This window comes from Rutidosis leptorrhynchoides, chromosome 8 (genome assembly GCF_046630445.1).
Source record: "Rutidosis leptorrhynchoides isolate AG116_Rl617_1_P2 chromosome 8, CSIRO_AGI_Rlap_v1, whole genome shotgun sequence".
In the NCBI taxonomy this organism is placed as follows: Eukaryota; Viridiplantae; Streptophyta; class Magnoliopsida; order Asterales; family Asteraceae; genus Rutidosis; species Rutidosis leptorrhynchoides.
The window spans coordinates 63,314,602-63,337,457 of NC_092340.1; the positions used below are offsets into that span (position 1 = coordinate 63,314,602).

A 22,856-nucleotide genomic window follows, 5' to 3' on the forward strand; every position below is an offset into this window, starting at 1 on the left:
TTAGTATTATTGTTAAAATGATTATTATTACTATCGTCGTTATTATTTTAATAGAAATATCATTGTTATTATAAAATATCATTATTACTATTATGTTAGTATTATCATTTTATCATAATACCATTTTTAGTAAATATAAATATTGTTATTTTTACAAAATAATACAACTTTTACTTATTATTATTATAATCAATATTATTTTATCAAATAAATAGGGAATACAAAGATATTTTTCACCACGCGTAATATAATTACATTAATAATACTTACCACTATAGTTTTACGATATTAAGTGAACTTTATAAATTTTACTACTTAAGATATATAAAAGTATATTTTATCATATATAAACGTTAATATAAATTTTTATTAATAAATGACTTTTATTATTATAAAATCTAATAAATATATTTAAATATATAAAACGACTATAGTTAAGTTATATAATAAACACGTATAAATTTTAGAAGTCATTTTGGGTCAAGTTGACTTTTGTTGACTTTTGCATATTAGTCTCGAGCATTAGGATTGTGGTACACTATGACTTGACCAAAAATTGTTTGACAAATATTGACCAACATATAAATATATATATAATTAATATAGGTTCGTGAATTCGAGGCCAACCTTGCACTTGTTAAATGACGTTATATGTATTTTTACTACGAAATACAGTATGGTGAGTTTCATTTGCTCCCTTTTATATATATTTTTGGGACTGAGAATACATGCGCTGTTTTTATAAATGTTTTACGAAATAGGCACAAGTACTAAAACTAATTCTACGTGAGTTTAAACCAGAAATATACCCTTAGCTTGGTAACATTAAACTACTTGTCTATGTACGGTAGGCGCGAATCCTAAAGATAGATCTATTGGGCCTGACAAACCCCATCCTGACTATGGGATGCTTTAGTACTTCGAGGTTATTTTAAACACACCTGATCTGGTGTACTTCAGAGGGTAAAACATGAACGTTAAGGCTTGTTACCGGGTGCCTACAACTTATAGAATACTTTTATACACTTGCGAGTGTACATATATTTATAAACGGAAATCTTGTGGTCTATTAATATATTGAAATGATTGTTATGATAAACCTATGAACTCACCAACCTTTTGGTTGACACTTTAAAGCATGTTTATTATCAGGTATTAAAGAAATCTTCCGCTGTGCATTAGCTCATTTTAAGGATATTACTTGGAGTCATTCATGGCATATTTTGAAAGATGTTGCATTCGAGTCATTGAGTTCATCAAGATTATTATTATGTCAATTATAGTTGGATGTATTATGAAATGGTGTGCATGCCGTCAACTTTCGTTGTAAAGAAAGTTTGTCTTTTAAAAACGAATGCAATGTTTGTAAAATGTATCATATAGAGGTCAAATACCTCGCGATGTAATCAACTATTGTGAATCGTTTATAATGTATATGAACGGGTCCTTTCACAAGGTCCATCAAATCCACCTATATGTGAAGTGAGCTCTAATAGTCGAGAATCACTTCACCCGACCCGCACCCATCCTACACATACATATGCATATAGGATATTAACACTCACCTTGTCGCCTCGATGAATGCTTCCGAATAATCCGCAACTCGCCGAAGGAATGTACCTATTCCATTATCATAAATACCACAACACAATTAGGATGGATTTACAAACCAACCCAATTCGACACTTAGTGCAATTTCGACCCAAATTGCACTTCCAAGCACAAACCGCGTCCAAACAAACCAATAATCACTAACACAAGTGATAATGGTCCTAATATGCCAATTAAACCCAAACACAAGTGTTAAACACTAGTCGTTCTCAAAATCGCCCATAAACCCTAATTTTGACCTATAAGGTCAAAATCTCACCATATACAAGTTTCGACACCAAAACATATTTAACTCAATTTTATACTTCAACTTAATCCATTTTAAGTTTATAAACCTCATCGAATCGACATTCGGGTCATAATCCTCAACAAACCCTAATTTTGACTCTAGTCAAAATTAGTCAACCACGAAAACCCTAAAAGTCTCCAAAACATCAATAATCACTAATGCTAGTGATTGTACACCATTCACAAGTCTTAAATATGGTAAAATCATTAACCAACCCAAAACCCGACATTAACAACAATAAACCCGAATCTTGGTGTTAACCTTCAATTAACAACTAAATGGGTTCTATCTATGAATCATACAATCAAAAGCCCCAAAATTGAATGATGAACACAAGAATGAAATTCGGAGTTAGAGCTTACCACTAGTATCACCGTGTAGCTAAGAACGAGGAGAACAAACTTGTCAACTACGCCAAAGATCAAATCCCGTTTCTTCCTTTCCAAAAATCCCTTTGAAATCAAGTGGGTGTTTGAGTTTCTTGGGAGAAAATGAAAGAAAAAGGAAAAGAAAATAAGAATTGAAATGAATAGATGAGGTTAAATCCTCAAATCTGGCTCAAACGTGAAAAGACCAAATTGCCCTTGAACTTCATTTAATATTACAAGAATCTGGTGCCAGTTCGTGCAGTATGCCGCGTCGCGGCCTTAAATGTCGCGCCGCGACATTTGACTAAGTCTAAGATCATTTTATAACTAACTTTTGATCTAAATTTCAATAGAATGCCGCGCCACGGCCTCGTTTGTCGCGTCGCGACCCAAAACTCGACCTGATCCCTTCTCCCGCGTACAAGACTTTAACACCCGAACACGTCTCAAATCCTTCAAACCCTAGTCGTACCTACACAATACACCTACACAATACACCTATACACCTTCAAACTCTAGATGATCTGACGATATCTTTTTCTTGATGCCACTCATGTGAGTGGAAAGCAGTGTTATCAATAATTTTGTAAACTTCAATTGCGGTTTTCTTCATAATGGAACCACCAGCTGCTATATCGATGTCTTTTCGTGTAGTAATATCGCATCCTTGGTAGAATATTTATACTATTTGATAAGTGTCTAAACCATGTTGAGGACATCCTCTCAACAATTTTCAAAATCTTGTCCACGCTTCATATAGAGTTTCATTTGGCTTTTGCGTAAACGTAACAATTTCTCCTTGAAGTCTCACGGCTTTAGATGCCGGAAAGAATTGTTTAAGAAAATTTTCAACTAAGACATCCCATGTATCAATCGCCCCTTCAGGTAACGATTCTAACCAATCTTTGGCTTCTCCCTTTAAAATCCAGGGAAATAACATGAGATATATCTGTTCATCCTCAACTTCTCTGATCTTGAATAGAGTACAAATCCTATTAAAGGTTCGAAGATGTTCATTTGGATCTTCCTTCGGAGCACCAAATTGGCATTGATTAGTTACCATGTGTAGGATTTGTCCTTTGATTTCATAATCTGGTGCATTAATGTCTGGTTGAGTAATTGCGTGACCTTGGCCAGTGCGTTTAGCCCTCATTCGGTCTTCCATACTTAGAGGTTCCAGATTTTCCATGATTGAGTTTGTTGAATCTGAATCACTAGAGGATTCTGACTTAATGGTTTCTTCCTCGATAATCTCTGGATGAGTGATTTGTGGTTCAGGAGGAATGATTAGTGGTTCATGATCTCTGAATTGTCCCTGAATATCCTCCGGATTCTCAATTGTGAGGTCGGGTTCAAAAAAATGGATTATCGAAAATTTGAATTGGAGTACTTGGTCGACTAGATGACGATTCTAAAGAAAAATCAACGGCAACAATATTGGCTAGATGTCTTGATCGAGTTACAGGTGGTGAACGTATGAAAGGTGGTGAACGTTTTGCTCGGTGCATTCACAGAATATCCTATTAGTTATAAAGATAAAAATTATATAAGCTATCAAATTAATAGACTTTCCTGATTTTGCCCACGTTTCGAATAGCCAATAGATGCAGCAGGTAGCCAGGACCCTTTAAATCGGAAGCCCACAACTCGCCACTAACAAATCCAACTATTACTACGAACCAGAAAATTTTGGATGTCTATCAATTTAACTGCTTAAAATAATTTTTTGTCGAAATTTAAAGAAAATAAAGAGAATTCTATGTCCTAAGAACTAGAGTGTCGAGAAATAAGAAAGAAAAAGAGTGCGTCGAAAAATAAAAGGTCGAAAAAATAAGCGTCGAAAAATAATAAAATGCAGCGTCGAAACTTAAAAGTCTAAAAACTAAATACTAAAAGTTGCGTCTAAAGGTATTAAAGCTTAAAAGGAATTCTATATCCAAAACGACAATAACTTAAAAGGCACTAAAATTTTAAAACAGCGTCGCAAAATTCTAAAGCACCTAAATCTTAGTCTAAAAAAAAGCACTTAAGGGATTTTACGGCAAAGCCTAAAAATCTAGAAATAAAAATAACTACGGCAAAAACTATATCTTAAAACTAGTTACGAATGATAAAAATACAAATTACGAAATAAACTAATAAAAAGATATGAAATATAAAAATAAAACTTAAAGTTATAAAAATAAATTTTTTATAAAAATGTTATTTTTATATTATTATTTTATAAAAGTATTAATTTTAAAACTAATTAAAACTTAAAATACAAATTTAATTAAAACTTAAACTAATTATTATTTAATTAAAAACCTAATTAATATTTAATTTATTATAATTATTATTAATTACGTAACCCTAATTGTGTCGGCAGAGGTACCTGGGCTGTCAAATCACTCCATGCGATCGCATGGAGTGTATGTTATAATTTCATGCGGTCGCATGACCTGCAGTCTCAGATGGGTATGCAGGCCCAAAACTCGACAGGTTCAGTTTCTATTTTTTTTTTAATTTTTTTTTACTTTTTAATCTTTACAAATTAATACAAGTAAAATTTATTAAAGTAAACTTAAATTTTTAAAAACTAAAGAAAAATACTTGTATACTTTTTAAAAATATATATTTTTTTAAACACTTAAATAGATATATATACTTTTTTTTTATATTTTTGTATTTCAATATTTATATGAAAAATATTTTTACAAAAATAACTTAAAAACTAATTTTTTTTTTTTAATAGCGTTACGCTTTCGGGTCCCCGGCAGCGGCGCCAAAAATACTTGATGTTATGCGAGGTGTATACGAAATAGTTATATTTTTATTGCGAAATACTATTAAATACGATACAATTTTACACAAGTTATTTATTTATTTATAGAGTGGATATACCTAAACATTGCTACAACACTATAGGCAGTGTACCTAATCGTACAGTAGTGTAGTTTTTAGTAAGTCCGGTTCGTTCCACGGGGAGCTAGCCAAGTTTAACGCTATATTTTTTAAAACTATACTTGTATATATATATATATATATATATATATATATATATATATATATATATATATATATATATATATATATATATATATATATATATATATAAGGAGTATTATTATTATAAAATGGGGTTTTTACCGTTTAGTGACCGGTTTGTCGATTTTATGTCTTAAGTCACAATTAAAACCTAATGTAAAATATTAAAAATAAATATAACTTAATTTAAAGCGTAAAGTAAATGACGATAATTAAAGTGCGATAAATTAAAGTGCGTTAAATAAAATGACGATAAATAAAATTGCGATGATTAAAAAGTACGATAATTAAAAGTGCGATAAGATATAAAATAAAGAAATTATGCTTATTTAAACTTTCGTAATCATGATGTTTGACGTGTTGATTTTAATTTATTACCCTGGGTTAATTGTCCTTTGTCCTGGATTATTCAATATGTCCATACGGTTTTTGTCCATAACAGTCCATCAGTCATAAATATAAAGTGCGAGTGTCCTCGTCAAATTATTCTTATATCCGAAATCAAATATTCCAACTAATTGGGGACTTAAACTGTAATAAGGTTTAATACATTGTTAATGATTACACCAGGTTATCGACTGTGTGCAATCCAAGGTTTTAATACTTTATTATCAATTACACCAAGTGTCCTTGTATGTAATCCACCCCTATTTTAATGAGTCTATTGACTATTAATCCATCCCCGAGTCCGGTTAAATGAACGATTATTAGTATTTATAAATATCCTGCACATCGTGTCCGATCGAGTGTATATGGTTATTTATAGATACGTCAAATTGTAAATCTCTATATTAAATTAACGAACTATCATTCAGTTAAACAAATATAAAGCTCATTAATAGTCCATAGTCCAATTTCCACAAGTGTCGGTCTTTTGTCCAAATCCCAATTATGGTACAAAGTCCAATAACCCTGTCTTTAATATTTAGCCCAACATCACGATTACTTCGATTTAAATAAGCATAATAATAACTTAGCTACGAGACATTAATTTAAAAAGGTTGAACATAACTTACAATGAGTATTAATCGCGTAGTGTTACACGGACAGAATTTCGACTTACAAACTTAAAACATTCGCCACTATAACCTTATTATTATTAACTTAAAATTAAAATTAAAATATAAATATAAATATATGTTGAGAGTGAGAGAGATTGAATTATGTGTACATTACTCGTCGAATTCGTTGGCTATTTATAGGACCTGACCATCATTTAGCTGCCATGCGATCGCATGGCAATTGCTCTTCCAGGCCATGCGATAGCATGGCCCCCTGGGACAGCTCACATTCACTTGTTTGCTAGTTTGCCGACAGTTTTTAATATAATATAATATATATATATATATATATATATATATATATATATATATATATATATATATATATATAATTTTAAGAATTATTTATATATTATATTATATTCATGTGCATAGTTGACTTGTCATTTTGGCTTCGTTGCGTCGCGCGTTGATAGTTGGTTCATGTACCGGTTCCGGATTTTCGAACGTCCTTTCGTACTATTTAATATCTTGTACTTTGCGTTTCGCGGCTCGTACTCTTGTAACTTTTAGACGTTTCTCATCAATTAATTGAACCTCTTGGATTGTACTTTGTACTTTTTAGCGTTTTGGTCATTTGCGTCTTCAAATCGTCGAATCTGTCTTTTGTCTTCACCTTTTATTATTTAAACGAATATCACTTGTAAATAGAACCATTGCAACCAAAAGCTTGTCTTTCTTGAAGGATAATGCTATGAAATATATGTTCGTTTTTAGCATTATCAATTATCTTAAATACGCTAGAGTAAACGGGAGATGTTATAGTTAAATAACGGACGTTAAAATAATTAAACGGAAAGTGAACGGAAAAAGACGGGTTATTACAACTATAAAAGACTACATTTAAAGTAATAAGTAAGAATAAAAAGACGAATTTTAAGATATTTGATAGTCGAATAAACACATGTATATTTTTTGTTAATTCAGTCAAACTAGATTGTATTTGTATTGGAAATGAAAAGAGATATTAATGAATAAGTTTTTGGTAATAATAAAGTAGATTTAAAACCACAAGGACCAAACATTTAATATTTAAGAGTTATGGACTAGTGACGTAATTAACCAAGACCACAGGGACCACTGCAGTTTGTACTTAAAATCACAGGGATGAAGCATATAAATTTCAAGAGTTAGGGACTAGCGACGTAATTAACTAAGACCACAGGGACCACCGCCGTTTGGACTTAAAACAACAGGACGAAGCATATAATTTTTAAGAGTTAGGGACTAGCGACGTAATTTAACAAAGACCACAGGGACCATCAGTGTAATTTACTCATTTATTGAACATATCCCAAATACAATTGTAAGAAGATAATATTTTTACGACTGGGTAGTTTTTTAAACAAAAAATATTAATCTTTGAAAATTTTCATTTTTCTAGTTGTATGATCTCTTATGGCAGTTACATCACTATATACCTTAAAAGAGAGTCATTTTTAGCCAATAATTGTTTCTAAAACCTCCTTTATAACCCTTAGATATAAAAAAAACCTATCACATACCCCTTCATCTAATGGTCCAAAATAATTGTCTAACTCTATTAACTAATAAATCAATTTTAATTCATGAACTCCCCAAAATGTCCTTTAATTTAAAAAACACAGGGAGAAAATTAACATATAGGGTTCAAAGAAGCTTACATTCATTCACAAGAAGCTAGATCAAAATCCTCATCGAAAATCGATCATGAGAACTCAAATTGAAAGTCGCTCAATCTAGGATTTCACATTGAATTGGGTTAACAGATTTAATTTCAATATTGCTATATCTTTATCCATGGTTTCACATTGAATTGGGTTAACAATGGATTCATATTTCGTAAAAAATACAATCGGAGATGTAACACATTCAATCAATATCGAAAACAGGTCATACATTCAGGTGCATATCGTTCTTTCTTATCTAATTTGTTTACTTAATTCCAACATATATGATCTTATATGAAGGTCTGTTATTAGCTTAAACGATTTTGCAGTCTCACTATTCAATTCTTTTTCGTGGTGTGAATGGAACAGTTGCCCATTAATTTAGGGTTTATTTGAGACCACTGAAGGTGAAATTTATTTACGATCAAGCTTCTTTCATTTGTTTATTCTAAGATATCGAGACTAAAGTCACTTTCAGACTATTGCTGGAGTAGAGCCAGAAGATGTTGCCAAACCTCTTATTGATTACGGGTTCCATGGTACCACAATGTCATGACCAGTTCCAGGAACATTGATGATTGAACCCATTTAAAGTGAAAAGCAAGGTTTGTGCCTGAGTATAGTTTATATAAGTTATAACAGTATGAACAGTAGAATGGGTGAAATGGGTTCTGGTGGGGATTGACTCTACACACTTTTTGTTGAGAAATTTTTTATTTATTATTTAAGTTTACTTATGATTCAAAAAGTTGTGTAAATACCATATCCAATGTTCATTCACAAAGTCATGTTGAAATAGCATATTAAAGTTAATAGCATATTTGTTATTGTTATAAATGTGATAGTGTTATCATTCTAGAACACTTAATTTCACTATTTTTCATTAATGGTACATAATTTGACCACAACTAGAATGTAAAATTACTATAGAGCCGTTCATTATATTATATTATTGTATTATTGTACATGTTACATATATTATTCTTGTCATTTTCATTCAATTTACAGTCATAAGCTCTAGCTACTGTAATAAACATTAATAGAAAATAGTAAGGTGTAACTTATAGATTTAAAAATAAGCTTCAGCTACAAACTAAAGCTATAAGCTTCATCTTCAATTAGTTTCACTCAAACATGATTTAAATTATCTTCACACCATGTGGCTGACTTAAACTACATTTTTAAATTAATGGATGTTAGTGATAGGGACTACTTGCGTAACAAGTGAAAACTACAAGGATCATCCATCTTAGAAAAACGCATAGATCATCTGTAATTTGATACGAATCACATGTACCATTCGTATAAATTTTTCTTTAATCAATTTATGGCAAATGATATATTTGTTTCTTTTTACTTAAAACAAGGAGTTGTCAATTTGGATATAATTTGCACGACTAAAAATGTTAGAATGATGAACACATTAGGTGTACATATATTTCACGTTTTGTTGCGTAAAGATACCTACTTTAATTTTTGTTATTATAACAGCTGATACATGCCAATTTTAGATAGTTCTTTTTATTTTTATTTTTTTTATATGAGAAATAAGTGTGTTTTAAATGAGGATGTTGCAAGGGAAAAAAAGAGGTTTGATGCAGGAGATTTTTCCCTCAAGTTTGCGTGTATAAGCTTATTTACTATTTGAATCACATCAATTTAGGGTTGGTTGAAAATTGCAATTTGAAGAGATTTATTGATTATTGAGTCAGAAAAATGTAAATACTTAAAGCACTAGGAGTCGTGACACTGGACTCGTTATTTAGTTTCAGTGTCTTCCAAAACATGTGTAATTTAATACTCAAGGCAAAAGTGTAGAATGGTTCGGTGTCTAATTCAGTCGGGAGTGGGTAGTGGTTCAGTGCAAATTCAGTGTCGCCTATTTAACTTTGAAGGCCGATGATGATTCAAAACAGCGGTTTCCCGTCGAGACACCATCGAGATACCGACATTGGATTTGGTTGACGATGAAAACTTGTGATGACTTTGTGTGATCAAAAAGATCTACAGAGAACAAAATAAAAGTTTAAAAACAGCAAATTGAAACACACATTCAAACTATTAACTTTCATTATTTCCTTGATCCCAAAACAATATAAACACACATATATATAGTTACAAAATGGTAAAGCCTAAGGACTATGATAAATAAAGATAAATCAAGAGCCTCTTAACATCGCAGTTGGAGCGGGAGAGGATCGGACGATCAAACTGGATCATTATTTTTCTTTATTGCATGAATTAGACTGATAATCGCTTATAAAAATGCATATTGTTTCGGCTTTCTCCTTTTCCATAACGACGTCGTGGCATGCATTGCCTAAGGATTATTTTTCCTTTCCTGTAACGTTGTCGTGACTTGCTTTGCCCAAGGATTGAGCAATACTTTGATACACAACTTTTGTCATCGATAACAATCTTTTTCAACGCAACAAAAAGAGTTCTGACACATTTTCTTTTTTATTCGGGGTTTGGAACCTAATTGAGTTAGGCGGCTCATCCCCACGCCGATTATTCTTATTATTCAAAGTAAAGGGGGGAAAAAAGGGAAAGTAAAGCAACATAGCCATGCAGGCAGATATGGCTAGGTGGTTGCTATTGAAAATAGTGGTCCAACTTAGATCGTATTGCTCGTACCATGTTAACTTTCATTATTTTCTTGATCCCATGACAATACAAACACATATATAGTTACAAAATGGTAAAGCCAAAGGACTATAATAATAATAATAAATAAGGATAAATCAAGAGCCTCTTAACACAAACAACGTTGTAAAAATGTAAAACCTAATTCAAAAAAAAAAAAAAAAAATTCCATAGCATTCTTGCATTCTATTACAAAGAGAATCAGCTTCAAATGTTAACATCAGCGCTTTCTTTTAGAAAGACAAAAATTACTATAATTCACATCACTACTTATTTCTTATTTGGATACACACTTGAATATTTAGAGGAGCTTATAGGCACACTATCTTAAAGTTTACACAAGCATACAAAAACAAATATAACTAACAAATGAATCACAAACTGCTAAACAACAGACTATAAAACATGTACTACACACAAGGAAGTATATTCAACTCAACACACCAAGCTTACAAATCTGAAATATCTAACTAATAAATCTCAATAATAATCATTCTAATGATATAGAACCCCATACAATTTGAAGAAAAGAATGCAGTTGTCTATAAACTCTGCTTATGCAGCAATTGGTGAATCCTGCAAAACAAATAATTTCGCGAATTTAATACATATCATATAAACAGTGATGTTCATAATCTATATTTTCTAAATATTCTAAACATAGTGTTGCACTGAATACTTAATGCCCCATATTTTTAAGTTTCCAACTTTCATAACAATCGACAAGTAATTGCGCATATATAAGGATCATTTAGTTCCAATTGGACATTTTGTATTGAACAAAATAACTTTGAACTTTTGGTCATTTAGATTCACTTTAATGTACAAGTCTTCAGTGCATTTTGAGTTTTCAGATCGAATTTCGATTAAGGTTAACTTTTGATCATGCCTTTCGAGTATTGAAAATATAGCCTGGATTTTATTTTACTTTGCAATTAAAATTTTTGGATCTAGATTAAAAAAAATGTATAATAATCATTTACTCGGATTTTATTATTGGCTTTCATTAACATTTTTATAGTTAGATGGCCCATTTGAAACCTTTTGCAAACTCTGTTGTTCTTGTTGCATATCATCCCTTACATGGAAGATAACATTGTTAAGATGAAATTGTAGTTTGAAATAACCCACCAAAATCATACCTTTGCAGTCATATTTGAGACTGCCATGTTCCATTTTTCTCTAGTTTTTGTTCCTGCAACTTGCCCAGCTTTTGCCACTTTACCAAACGCCCCGTTTAGCCAAGCAGCTCCAGCAGTCACGTACCTATAAAGTTTAAAGCTTTATTAGTTAGCCAATAAGGTTTAACAAAAGAAAAAAAGGAAACTGATGGCTAGTCAACCCTGAATAATGGACACTAAAGTGTTTGTTTTTCAAGATCTTATTATGTCTTATGTCTGTGCGCCACTGCACACTGTTTGTTTTTCTGAAGACTTAAAATAAAATAATGTCTTATTCTGCCAGCAAATGCTCGCAGACTTAGAAATATGCTTCTAAGTGCTGCAGACATGATTTAAGTTATTTTGCATACATAAAAACAAAAGGTATTCACTATTAACCATACAGAACTTTAGGCCACATCTTCTCTACATACATAGTCCGCATATCTTCAGACAAAAACATCTTAAAAAACAAATACCACCTAACAGAATTATGTTCTGACTACCTCGATATCCGTGACAATTTCATGCTAAAACTTAACAATTTCATGCTAAAACTAAACAGATTCTTTTTTGCACAAATTTATGGAGTGTTAGGAAAAGTACATAGGGAAAAAGATACAAGAAACGAGCTCTGCAAACCTGCTTGATTTGACGGCTGATCCTGTGTCGTTTAATTTCCTTTCGGCCGCCAATATAGCAGCCATTGTTTTGTCTGACACTTGAAGTTTTTGATCTACAGATTTGACTTTTTCGTTTACTACAGAGACCCCAACGTTAAATTTCTCTGTAAGCCTTACTCTTTTGTCGAATGAATTTACCCTAGCAGATGCATTGGCTCTTAACTGATGTTTTTCGTCGAACGCTTTAGCTTTATTCACAGCATCTTGCCTAATTGCTGAACCTTTTGCCAAAACAGTTGAAACAACGTCTTGTGCTTTACTCAAGTACACTCGAGGAGAAGTACTGTTTGTCTGTTTAATAGGTAAGAAGTTCAACGTTACCTAATCAAATTTACATAATTCAAGGTCGTCCATTCATGATTTTATGATTAAAGAAATATGTGAAGGTAATATCAAGTATGAATCAGTTGTCAGTTATATTCAAACAAGCACATTAGATTGGTGAATCGTTGTATAAAAAGCCTTTTATTTATATGACTTGATAACTTCAAAGTATTTACTTATGGAAGGGTCCATTTTGGTTGTGTCAATCTCAAAGTCGACACACCAAGTAATTTAGCTAAAAGAAAAACAGGTCATATAGGTCGAAAGTCACCCAAAGTGTATTTTTAAACTCATACAACCTATAGATTAGTTTTTAATCGAAGAGTTGGATTATAATTGACTTATTGTAATAACATTGAATTGTATTCTTAATCATATTTAATTCAAATATATCTAAAAAGTTTAACACTCCATGAATAGGAAATCACATAGGCCCACAAGGCAAATACAAAAAGATTATACGTTTGAAGTCACTACTCAAAAGGTCCATCTTGCCTCTACAAATTATCGAAGGCAGATTGTCAATTTCAAGTTTGATGAAGTACTTAAGTTAGTGATAAATCTTTCTAATCACATCCAACAATTTTTAGAAAAGAATGAGAAAAAGATGCAAATTAAAACTTATATTAAAAAGTTGACTAGACTTTTGTGTGTAAGCTATTACCTCTGCATGTGGTGAAGAATATTCAGGGGCCATGCTTATAGTATTATCTACTTCGAGAACTTCCTGCAAGAGAAAACATCGCAAAATAAGTTTCAATTACACAAAATATATATTGACAAACCCAAGTAATAAACTTACCCGAAACTCAGGTTTTGGCACATAATTTTCCACAGGATTAATGCTAACAATCTGATCCACTATGGTTGCTCCCTTTAAAAAGTAAACAAGATATAAAACGACCAATTTTTATGATATAGTATGTTATATATCTGCCTTTTCATTAAAGAAAATATAGCTAGTCCCTTGCCATTCCATAAGTTATATTGTCCATATGTCCTTAGTATTTTTTAAGTCCATCATTGGATGCTAAATTATCAAGAAAATAATATATGTCTAGTCACCATATGGGGTAAAGGTGGAAAACATATTGATGTTACGTTATCTTTCACAAGCATTTCACTGTTGATAAAGTGGAGTCCATATAGCTAGCCCATAAGAATGCCAAAAGATTATGCAATAGCGACCGCAACTAGCAAGTAATACATCATACTACTGATATTATTGAAGTTGCTAAAAGATAATAAAACAAAACTCAATAGAAGGATAAAATAATCATAAAGTTCATTGGCAAAAAGCCATTTAGATAAACTGATAAGATAAACATTCGTGCTGCCTTTGCTTTTGGATGGTAAAGATATCACCACGCCAACATGATTAAAAACTATAGAAACAAGAAGATTTTTTAGTTGGGTGACAAATAATAACCAACTTTCACTCCCAGACTCAAAAGCCATCCATATGTCCATTATGGAGAAAGTTAATAAATTAGGACACAAGAAATAATCTTGGAAAAAATAATCCATAATGTTATAATATAGAATATATATATATATATATATAAATGGATAGTCAATTATTGATACACAAAAGTAATATTATTGTATTACCTAAACTTGTGATATTTTTGCTATAAATAGCCATGAATGCAAGCATTAAACTTGCACCATTTCTCACACTTACAAAGTGTTTTTTTCTTTCTCTCCATTATCCTCTTTGTTCTTACACTTCATTATTAGTATTCTTAATCAAGAATCAAACCACTAAAGGTAGTTATATACCTACTGAATTATAACATCAAGAATCAAACCGCTAAAGGTAGTTATAAGCCTACTGAATTATAACACGTTATCAGCACGATAATCTTAATACTAAATATGGTTGGCTCTGCCACCTAAATGATATATGGTCGGTTATACCACCTGAAAAATATATGGTCGACAATGTCGTTTATGTTACTAACATTTATATTTCTATTATCTAACATTTATATGGTCGACACTGTCGCCTAATTATCATTTATGTTTACTAATATTTATATTTCTGTTATATAACATTTATTTATGATTGCTTACACATGGTCGACACTGTCGCCTACTTATCATTATGTTATCTTAAATTTATGTTTAGTGTTTATATACTTATGAATATAAATTGACTCTAATTTATCATGTTGTTTGTTTTAATTTTTGATAATAGAAAATGTCGAATCTGAAAAAGCTTAAATTTACTCCTTTAGAATCAACTGGAAACAACTACATGCCATGGGTTATAAAAGTAAAAAATGCATCTTAAATCAATGGGCACTCTTGAAACCATAAATGAAAACAACACTTGTTCTGAAAAAGAACAAGCAACGGCATGTTGCTTTATTCATCAACATATTGATGAATGCTTACAAAATAATTATGTGACTGTAGAAGATCCCCATGTTTTATGGGAAGGACTCAAAAGCAGATTCAATAATCAAAGAGAAATTTTACTTCCAGCTGCTATGGAACAATGGAGAACATTAAGGTTCCAAGACTTTAAGAAAGTAAATGAATACAGCTCAGCTCTATATAATACATGCTCACAACTTAAATTCTGTGGACATGAAATAAGTGATGCAGACATGATGGAGAAAACTTTCTCCACAATGAATGCTGCAAACATCACAGTGCAAAGAAATTTGAGAATGCTAAAGTTCAAAACATATCCTGAACTTAATTCATATCCCTTAGTTGCAGAGCAAAATGATGAGCTATTAATGAAAAATCAGCAATCCCGTCCTACTGGTACACTTGCAATCCCTGAAGCAAATACTGCAAATAATTATAAACAGGGACAAGGACGCGGGCAAGGTCGTGGTTATAATAACCATCACCATCATCATTCATATCCTGAACTTAATTCATATCTCTTAGTTGCAGAGCAAAATGATGAGCTATTAATGAAAAATCAGCAATCGCGTCCTACTGGTACACTTGCAATCCCTGAAGCAAATACTGCAAATAATTATAAACAGGGACAAGGCCGCGGGCAAGGTCGTGGTTATAATAACCATCACCATCATCATGCCAAAAGGCATAACTATGGTAGAAACCATCCTTATGGTAATGGTAATGGGCGTCGATGTGGTCGTGGTCGTGGCTGTGGTGGTCAAAGAAATAATAATCCACGAAAATATAAATATCAACCACAAAACAAGCCCACTAAACAAGATGTTAAAGAAAATTCTTCTAAAAATTCTGAAGAATCTTGCTACAGATGTGGTAGAATGGGCCACTGGGCTAATACTTGCCGAACATCTAAACATCTTGTTAAGATGTATCAGGATTCGCTGAAAGATAAAGAAAAGGAAAGAAACTTTGTGAATAACCTCGATCCAACAGTCACTGAGAAACCATCTGATTTATATGAAGATTTCTTGAATGTTAAAGTTGTTATGTGTCTTTCGAAAAATAAACGATTTAATATCGTCTGTCTTTGTCATTATGTTTGCTAAATGTTTCAGTACTATCTATTTGCGTGTAAAATATTGTGTAATATTAATGTACTCACTATTTATTTCTTATATATGAAGTTCAATATGAATTTTGCTGGAATACAACATCAATCAAGTGGTGGAGATCTCTGTATAGCAGACAGTGAAACTACACACACTATACTTAAATCCGAGAAATATTTTATTGATCTAAAACCAACGGAAGGAACTATACATACAATATCGGGACCTGCTAACTTGATAAAAGGGATGGGAAAGGAAAATTTTCATACTACCAAATGGTACAAAATTTTAATAAATGATGCCTTATTTTCTCCCAAGTCAAGCAGAAATTTATTAAGTTTCTCCGACATATACCTTAATGGGTATGATTATCAGTCATTGACAACAGAAAATGAGAAATATTTAAGTATCACTGACAAGAGTCATGTGGTTAAAAAACTGCCAAGACTTAGTTCTGGATTACATTATACACATATAAATGTACCAGAAACACATATGATAGTTAATGAAAAATATATTGATCCTGGTGTATTCAATTTATGGCATAACAGATTAGGCCATCCAGGATCAACAATGATGAAAAGGATTATTGAATGTACTCATGGACATCCACTAAAGGATAGAAAAATCCATCATGATACAATGGTTCCATGTACATCTTGCTCTCTTGAAAAATTGATAACTAGACCCTCACCACTTAAGGTTGAGAAAGAATCACCAATGTTTCTTGAAAGAATTCAAGGTGATATATGTGGACCAATTCATCCACCATGTGGACCATTTAGATATTTCATGGTTCTAATAGACGCATCTAGCAGATGGTCTCATGTTTGTCTGTTATCAAGTCGTAATGTGGCATTTGCAAAATTTCTTGCCCAAATTATTAAATTGAGAGCACATTTTCCTGATTACACCATTAAAAGGGTGAGACTTGATAATGCTGGTGAATTTACATCTCAAGCATTTAATGACTATTGCATGTCTATAGGGATTGTTGATGAACATTCTGTTGCTCATGTGCATACACAAAATGGTTTAGCCGAGTCACTGATTAAACGTTTACTGTTAATTGCTAGACCATTGATAATGAGAACAAAACTCCCTGTATCTATATGGGGTCATGCAATTTTACATGCTGCTGCATTGATTCGCATCAGACCGAGTGCAAGTCATAAATATTCCCCCCTACAACTTGCTTTTGGTCAAGAGCCAAATATTTCCCACCTTATAACATTTGGTTGTGCAGTGTATGTTCCAATTGCGACACCACAACGTACAAAAATGGGTCCTCAAAGGAGGTTGGGAATATATGTTGGATATGAAACATCTTCAATCTTAAGGTATATTGAACCTATGACAGGTGACGTTTTTACAGCACGTTTTGCTGATTGTCATTTTAATGAAACATTGTTCCCTAGATTAGGGGGAGAAATGAAAAATAAAGAAAATGATGTTTCATGGTGTGAACCTCAATTAAAGTATCTTGATCCTCGTACAAAAGAATGCGAGACAGAAGTTCAAAAGATAATGCATATACAAGAACTTGCAAATCAATTGCCTGATGCATTTACAAATACAAAAATGGTGACAAAATCATATATACCAGCAGTAAATACTCCAGCTCGAATTGAAATTCCAAAAGCTGGCAATAACGTCACTCATGAATCTTTGCCACGTCAGAAACGTGGAAGACCAATTGGTTCAAAGGATAAAAATCCTCGAAAAAGAAAATCAGCTGATAATGAAGTAAAAGAAAGTGTTCAAGAAGAACCACAAATCAGTACTCCTACTGCAGAGGAGATTGATGATGTCAATACAGAAATTGCAATCAATTATGCATATTCAAAAATATTATGGAACCGAAATGAAATGAAAAATCTTGATGAGAAATTTTCATTTAATGTTGCATATGACCATGAATAATGATGATGATCCAGAACCAACATCTATGGTTGAATGTCAAAATAAACATGATTGGGCTCAATGGAAAGAAGCAATACGAGCTGAATTACAATCACTCAATAAAAGAAAGGTTTTCGGATCCATCATTCTCACTCCTAAAGATGTGAAACCTGTAGGATACAGATGGATTTTTGTCCGAAAAAGAAATGAGAAAAATGAAGTTACAAGGTATAAAGCTAGACTTGTAGCTCAAGGTTTTTCTCAAAGACCAGGAATTGATTATGAAGAAACTTATTCCCCTGTTATGGATGCAATTACTTTTAGATACTTAATCAGCCTGGCAGTTTCTAAAAATTTAGAAATGCATCTCATGGATGTTGTGACTGCTTATCTATATGGATCACTTGATAGTGATATATATATGAAGATACCTGAAGGATTTAAGGTACCAGAAGCATCAAATGCAAAACCCAAAGAAATGTATTCGATTAAATTACAAAGATCTTTATATGGGTTAAAACAATCGGGACGTATGTGGTATAACCGACTAAGTGATTACTTGATAAGCAAAAGGGTATACAAATAACCTTACTTGCCCTTGTGTTTTCATTAAGAAAACAACATCCGGATATGTGATCGTAGCTGTTTATGTTGATGATCTTAACATCATAGGTACAAATAAAGAGATCCATGAAGCCATTAAACTTCTAAAGAAAGAATTTGAAATGAAAGATCTCGGAAAAACCAAGTATTGCCTTGGTTTACAAATTGATCATATGCCTAATGGTTTACTTGTACATCAAACAACATATACTGAAAAGATTTTGAAACGTTTCAATATGGACAAGGCAAAACCATTAAGTACTCCTATGGTTGTTAGATCACTCAATGTTGAAGCTGATCCATTTCATCCATGTGAAGATCATGAAGATATTCTTGGACCAGAAGTACCATATCTTAGTGCAATTGGAGCTCTTATGTATCTTACAAATTGTACAAGACCTGAAATTTCTTTTGCAGTTAATTTGTTGGCAAGGTTCAGCTCTGCTCCTACCAAAAGACACTGGAATGGGATCAAACACATATTTCGATACCTTCGAGGAACTACTGATTTAGGATTATTTTATTCTAACGAATCAAAACAAGATTTGGTTGGTTATGCAGATGCAGGTTGTTTATCTGATCCACATAAAGCTAAATCTCAAACTGGATATGTATTCCTAAATGGAGGTACTGCAATATCATGACGTTCTCAAAAACAAACACTTGTTGCTACATCATCAAATCATGCCGAAGTGATTGCATTACATGAAGCTACTCGGGAATGTTTTTGGTTGAGATCAATGACACAACTCATTACTGATTCTTGTGGACTAGAACGCGATAAAAGTCCAACAACTATCTATGAAGATAATGCAGCTTGCATAGCACAGATGAAAGAAGGGTATATCAAAAGTGACCGAACAAAACACATACCTCCTAGATTCTTCTCATACACTCAAAATCTCATTAAGAACAAACAGATTGAAATGAGATATGTTCAATCCAGTAAAAACTCTGCTGATCTTTTCACGAAAGCACTTCCAACTGCTATTTTCAGAACACACGTTCATAACATTGGCATGAGACATGTTCAAAAGATGTAACGGCTGAAGCGATGTCTACTTGAGGGGGAGTCAACTCCATGCTGCACTCTTTTTCCCTTAGCTAAAGTTTTTTCCCACTGGGTTTTCTATAGCAAGGTTTTTAACAAGGCAGTAACTTACAGTTGATCTTCAACAAACAAAATTGCTATCCAGGGGGAGTGTTATAATATAGAATATATATTATATAAATGGATAGTCAATTATTGATGCACAAAAGTAATATTATTGTATTACCTAAACTTGTGATATTTTTGCTATAAATAGCCATGAATGCAAGCATTAAACTTGCACCATTTCTCACAGTTACAAAGTGTTTCTTTCTTTCTCTCCATTATCCTCTTTGTTCTTACACTTCATTATTAGTATTCTTAATCAAAAATCAAACCACTAAAGGTAGTTATAAGCCTACTGAATTATATCAAGAATCAAACCACTAAAGGTAGTTATAAGCCTACTGAATTATAACACATAAAGAATAATTCTAGGAAGAAAAAAAAAATCCCAACCGAAGGTCAACTAAACCTGACTGCTTTAATTGAGTTAGATGTATGAAAGAATAAGCAAGAAGTGCTCAAAATCATCAAGACAACTAATTAGTGGTAATGGTGGACCCATGATGTGTATAAACAATGTTTTAAAGTAATCATATCTTGTGGTATCATCTATCCAACATAGAGACGAAAGTGGGCTGGTCAGCAAAAATTGAGTGTCAACTTCAATATTTTGGCAGTTATCTCGGAATTTTGTTGGTGTACTCAAGTCTCCGCTGTGCGAAGTGGAATAAATATGCAGCCTATTTTTTTCGGGTCATAGTTTGTTGACTCGAAACTTGCAAATTCTCCCCCTTAGAAATTCCTAGAGCTCAAAAACTCTTTTTGCACGTATTTAAAAGAAAATACCCAACTTTGAAAACTTACACCTCAGATATGAATTTCCCAGCTCGTTCCAGCTACGACAGACTCTCATATGCATAAAAAACTTTAAAAAACTGTATAATATAACATTTGATAAAATTCCAGTACACAAGTCTTCAAAAGGCAACAACATACAGTATAAGGTGAAAACACATAATTCAGATATCTCACAACGTCCAAATAAATCGTCCACGGACCATTAAAATGAAATGTAAGGCACTTTCAATATTTTTTACCCTCGAGTAAACACAAAAGTAACATAATTACCCTCCTGTATTAGTTACTTTTACTTTCACAATAAAAAAAAACTCCTTCAATCTTTATATCAATATCAATATCAATATCAATATTCATATAACTATTGTTTTAAAAATACCAATATCTACTTCTCAATTTACAGTTAATCTAATCTGATATTAACAACTACTTATAACATAGATAAACTAAATTTATCATTCAGAGTTGATATACCACAAGGACTAGGGCTGCAAACGTCACAAATGCAATAATTCAATAATTAATTATTGGATTATTAACAGTGGAATAACTAAATTGAGAATTATTACCGATAACAATAATGCAATTTCAAGAGCTTTAGGATCTTTAAACGTCACAAATGCAGTCTTCTTTTGTTGTGAATCACTGTGATCATAAAAAGCATCTATATCAGAACAATACGTATAACTAAAAAAATATATAAACAGTAAATTAGACGTAATTAAAATTATTAAGGTTGAAATTGAAGTTACGTACAGGCAGATCTCAACGTTCTCGATTTCACCAGAAAACGAAAAAAACTCGTGAATTTCTCTCTCGGTTGCTAGATCTGAAAGATGACCTACTTGTACTGTTCTTGTCTGATAAAGTATACAAACAGGAAAAATAGATATACGATCAAATTATGATAATATAGAACTAAATTTAATACATACGGATCGAAAAGGAGTTAAACTCACCTGCATTTTACTGATGAAACAGGATTAATGAAAATAGATACAAAAGCGTATGTGTATTCAGGTAGAGAGAGAAGTAGTATGTAATCAAGCAATTACAATTACAGATAAGATTTGAAGATGATGATGATGATGATGAATTAATTGATGAATGAATGGCAATATGTTTATATTTCGCCAAATTTATATATTAATATTTAATATATTATAAGAAAAAATAAGGGTTGAAAAGCTTTGAAGGCACAAGATTCTAGCTGATGTGTTGCTTTCTACTCCCATTTTTATTTATATTATTGGCCCTTTTTTTACTCATTCTGTACGATATACCCCTTCAGTTTTGCTTCTTTATTTTTAAGTATGATAATGATAATTCAAGCATATTATTTTACTCAGATTTACTAATTACTAGAGTGTATATGATAAAAAGATAAGTGCACTTTTTATTTTATCCATTCCATTGACCAAATATATTTACCAGTATAGAAAATTATTTATAGTAAAATCACAATTCACATATGAATGGGATGGGATGGGATGGGATGGGATGTACTTCCAAGTAAGCTTAAGTTTATTACTTAAATTTTATTTTATAAGAGATGTCTTTAGGCTTTAGCTATTTGCCACATGTTGGATTTTTGTGTTTTCCATTTATTTTAGCCAAGTAGCCAACTATATATCCAAGTGGCAGAGGCTGTGATACTGGTTAAAGTCTTAAAGACTTAAATTATGGTTGCTATGGTGGGACAAAGTTGGTTAATCAAATAAAGTAGGAGTAAATAATTATTATCTGAATTTATCTCGATTAATAATAAAGTATAGAGTGTGATCCCTTATATTCATCAAAGGATAAAAATATTCGAACATCACATCTAATTAATCTTGTCAATAGATAATGGTCGGACGTGACAACAAAATGACATTATGTTTTGCATGAACCTTAATTATATACGGTGGCGATTCAAGAATCCGTATTCGATGGGTCTCGATAAAATTATATTTACATGCTATTTTATTTGTTTGTTTTTAAAAAATAAATATGATTTAGTAGTTAAATTTAGTGGTGTCATATAATATAATATTGTTTTTAAAAAAAATTATAAATTTAAAAAATATAAGAGATCATTTAGTTAAA

At 31.9% G+C, this 22,856-nt stretch overlaps 1 protein-coding gene and 1 non-coding gene across 2 annotated transcripts; one reads left to right on the plus strand and one right to left on the minus strand.

The window, feature by feature from the left end:
• Positions 1–2,969: 2,969 nt before the first annotated feature.
• LOC139865103 (small nucleolar RNA R71) lies at positions 2,970–3,076 on the plus strand. Its single transcript, XR_011764630.1, has one exon. It is a non-coding gene; the product is annotated as a small nucleolar RNA R71 (small nucleolar RNA).
• A 7,774-nt stretch (positions 3,077–10,850) lies between these two features.
• On the minus strand, positions 10,851–21,894 carry LOC139861758 (binding partner of ACD11 1-like). Its single transcript, XM_071850262.1, has 8 exons — positions 21,728–21,894; positions 21,525–21,628; positions 21,338–21,413; positions 13,621–13,692; positions 13,483–13,545; positions 12,454–12,785; positions 11,794–11,917; positions 10,851–11,227 (listed from the first exon to the last, which is right to left on the minus strand). The coding sequence occupies exons 1-8, from the start codon at positions 21,731–21,733 to the stop codon at positions 11,207–11,209; spliced, it is 798 nt and encodes a 265-aa protein (XP_071706363.1). The 5' UTR covers positions 21,734–21,894; the 3' UTR covers positions 10,851–11,206.
• Positions 21,895–22,856: the final 962 nt, after the last annotated feature.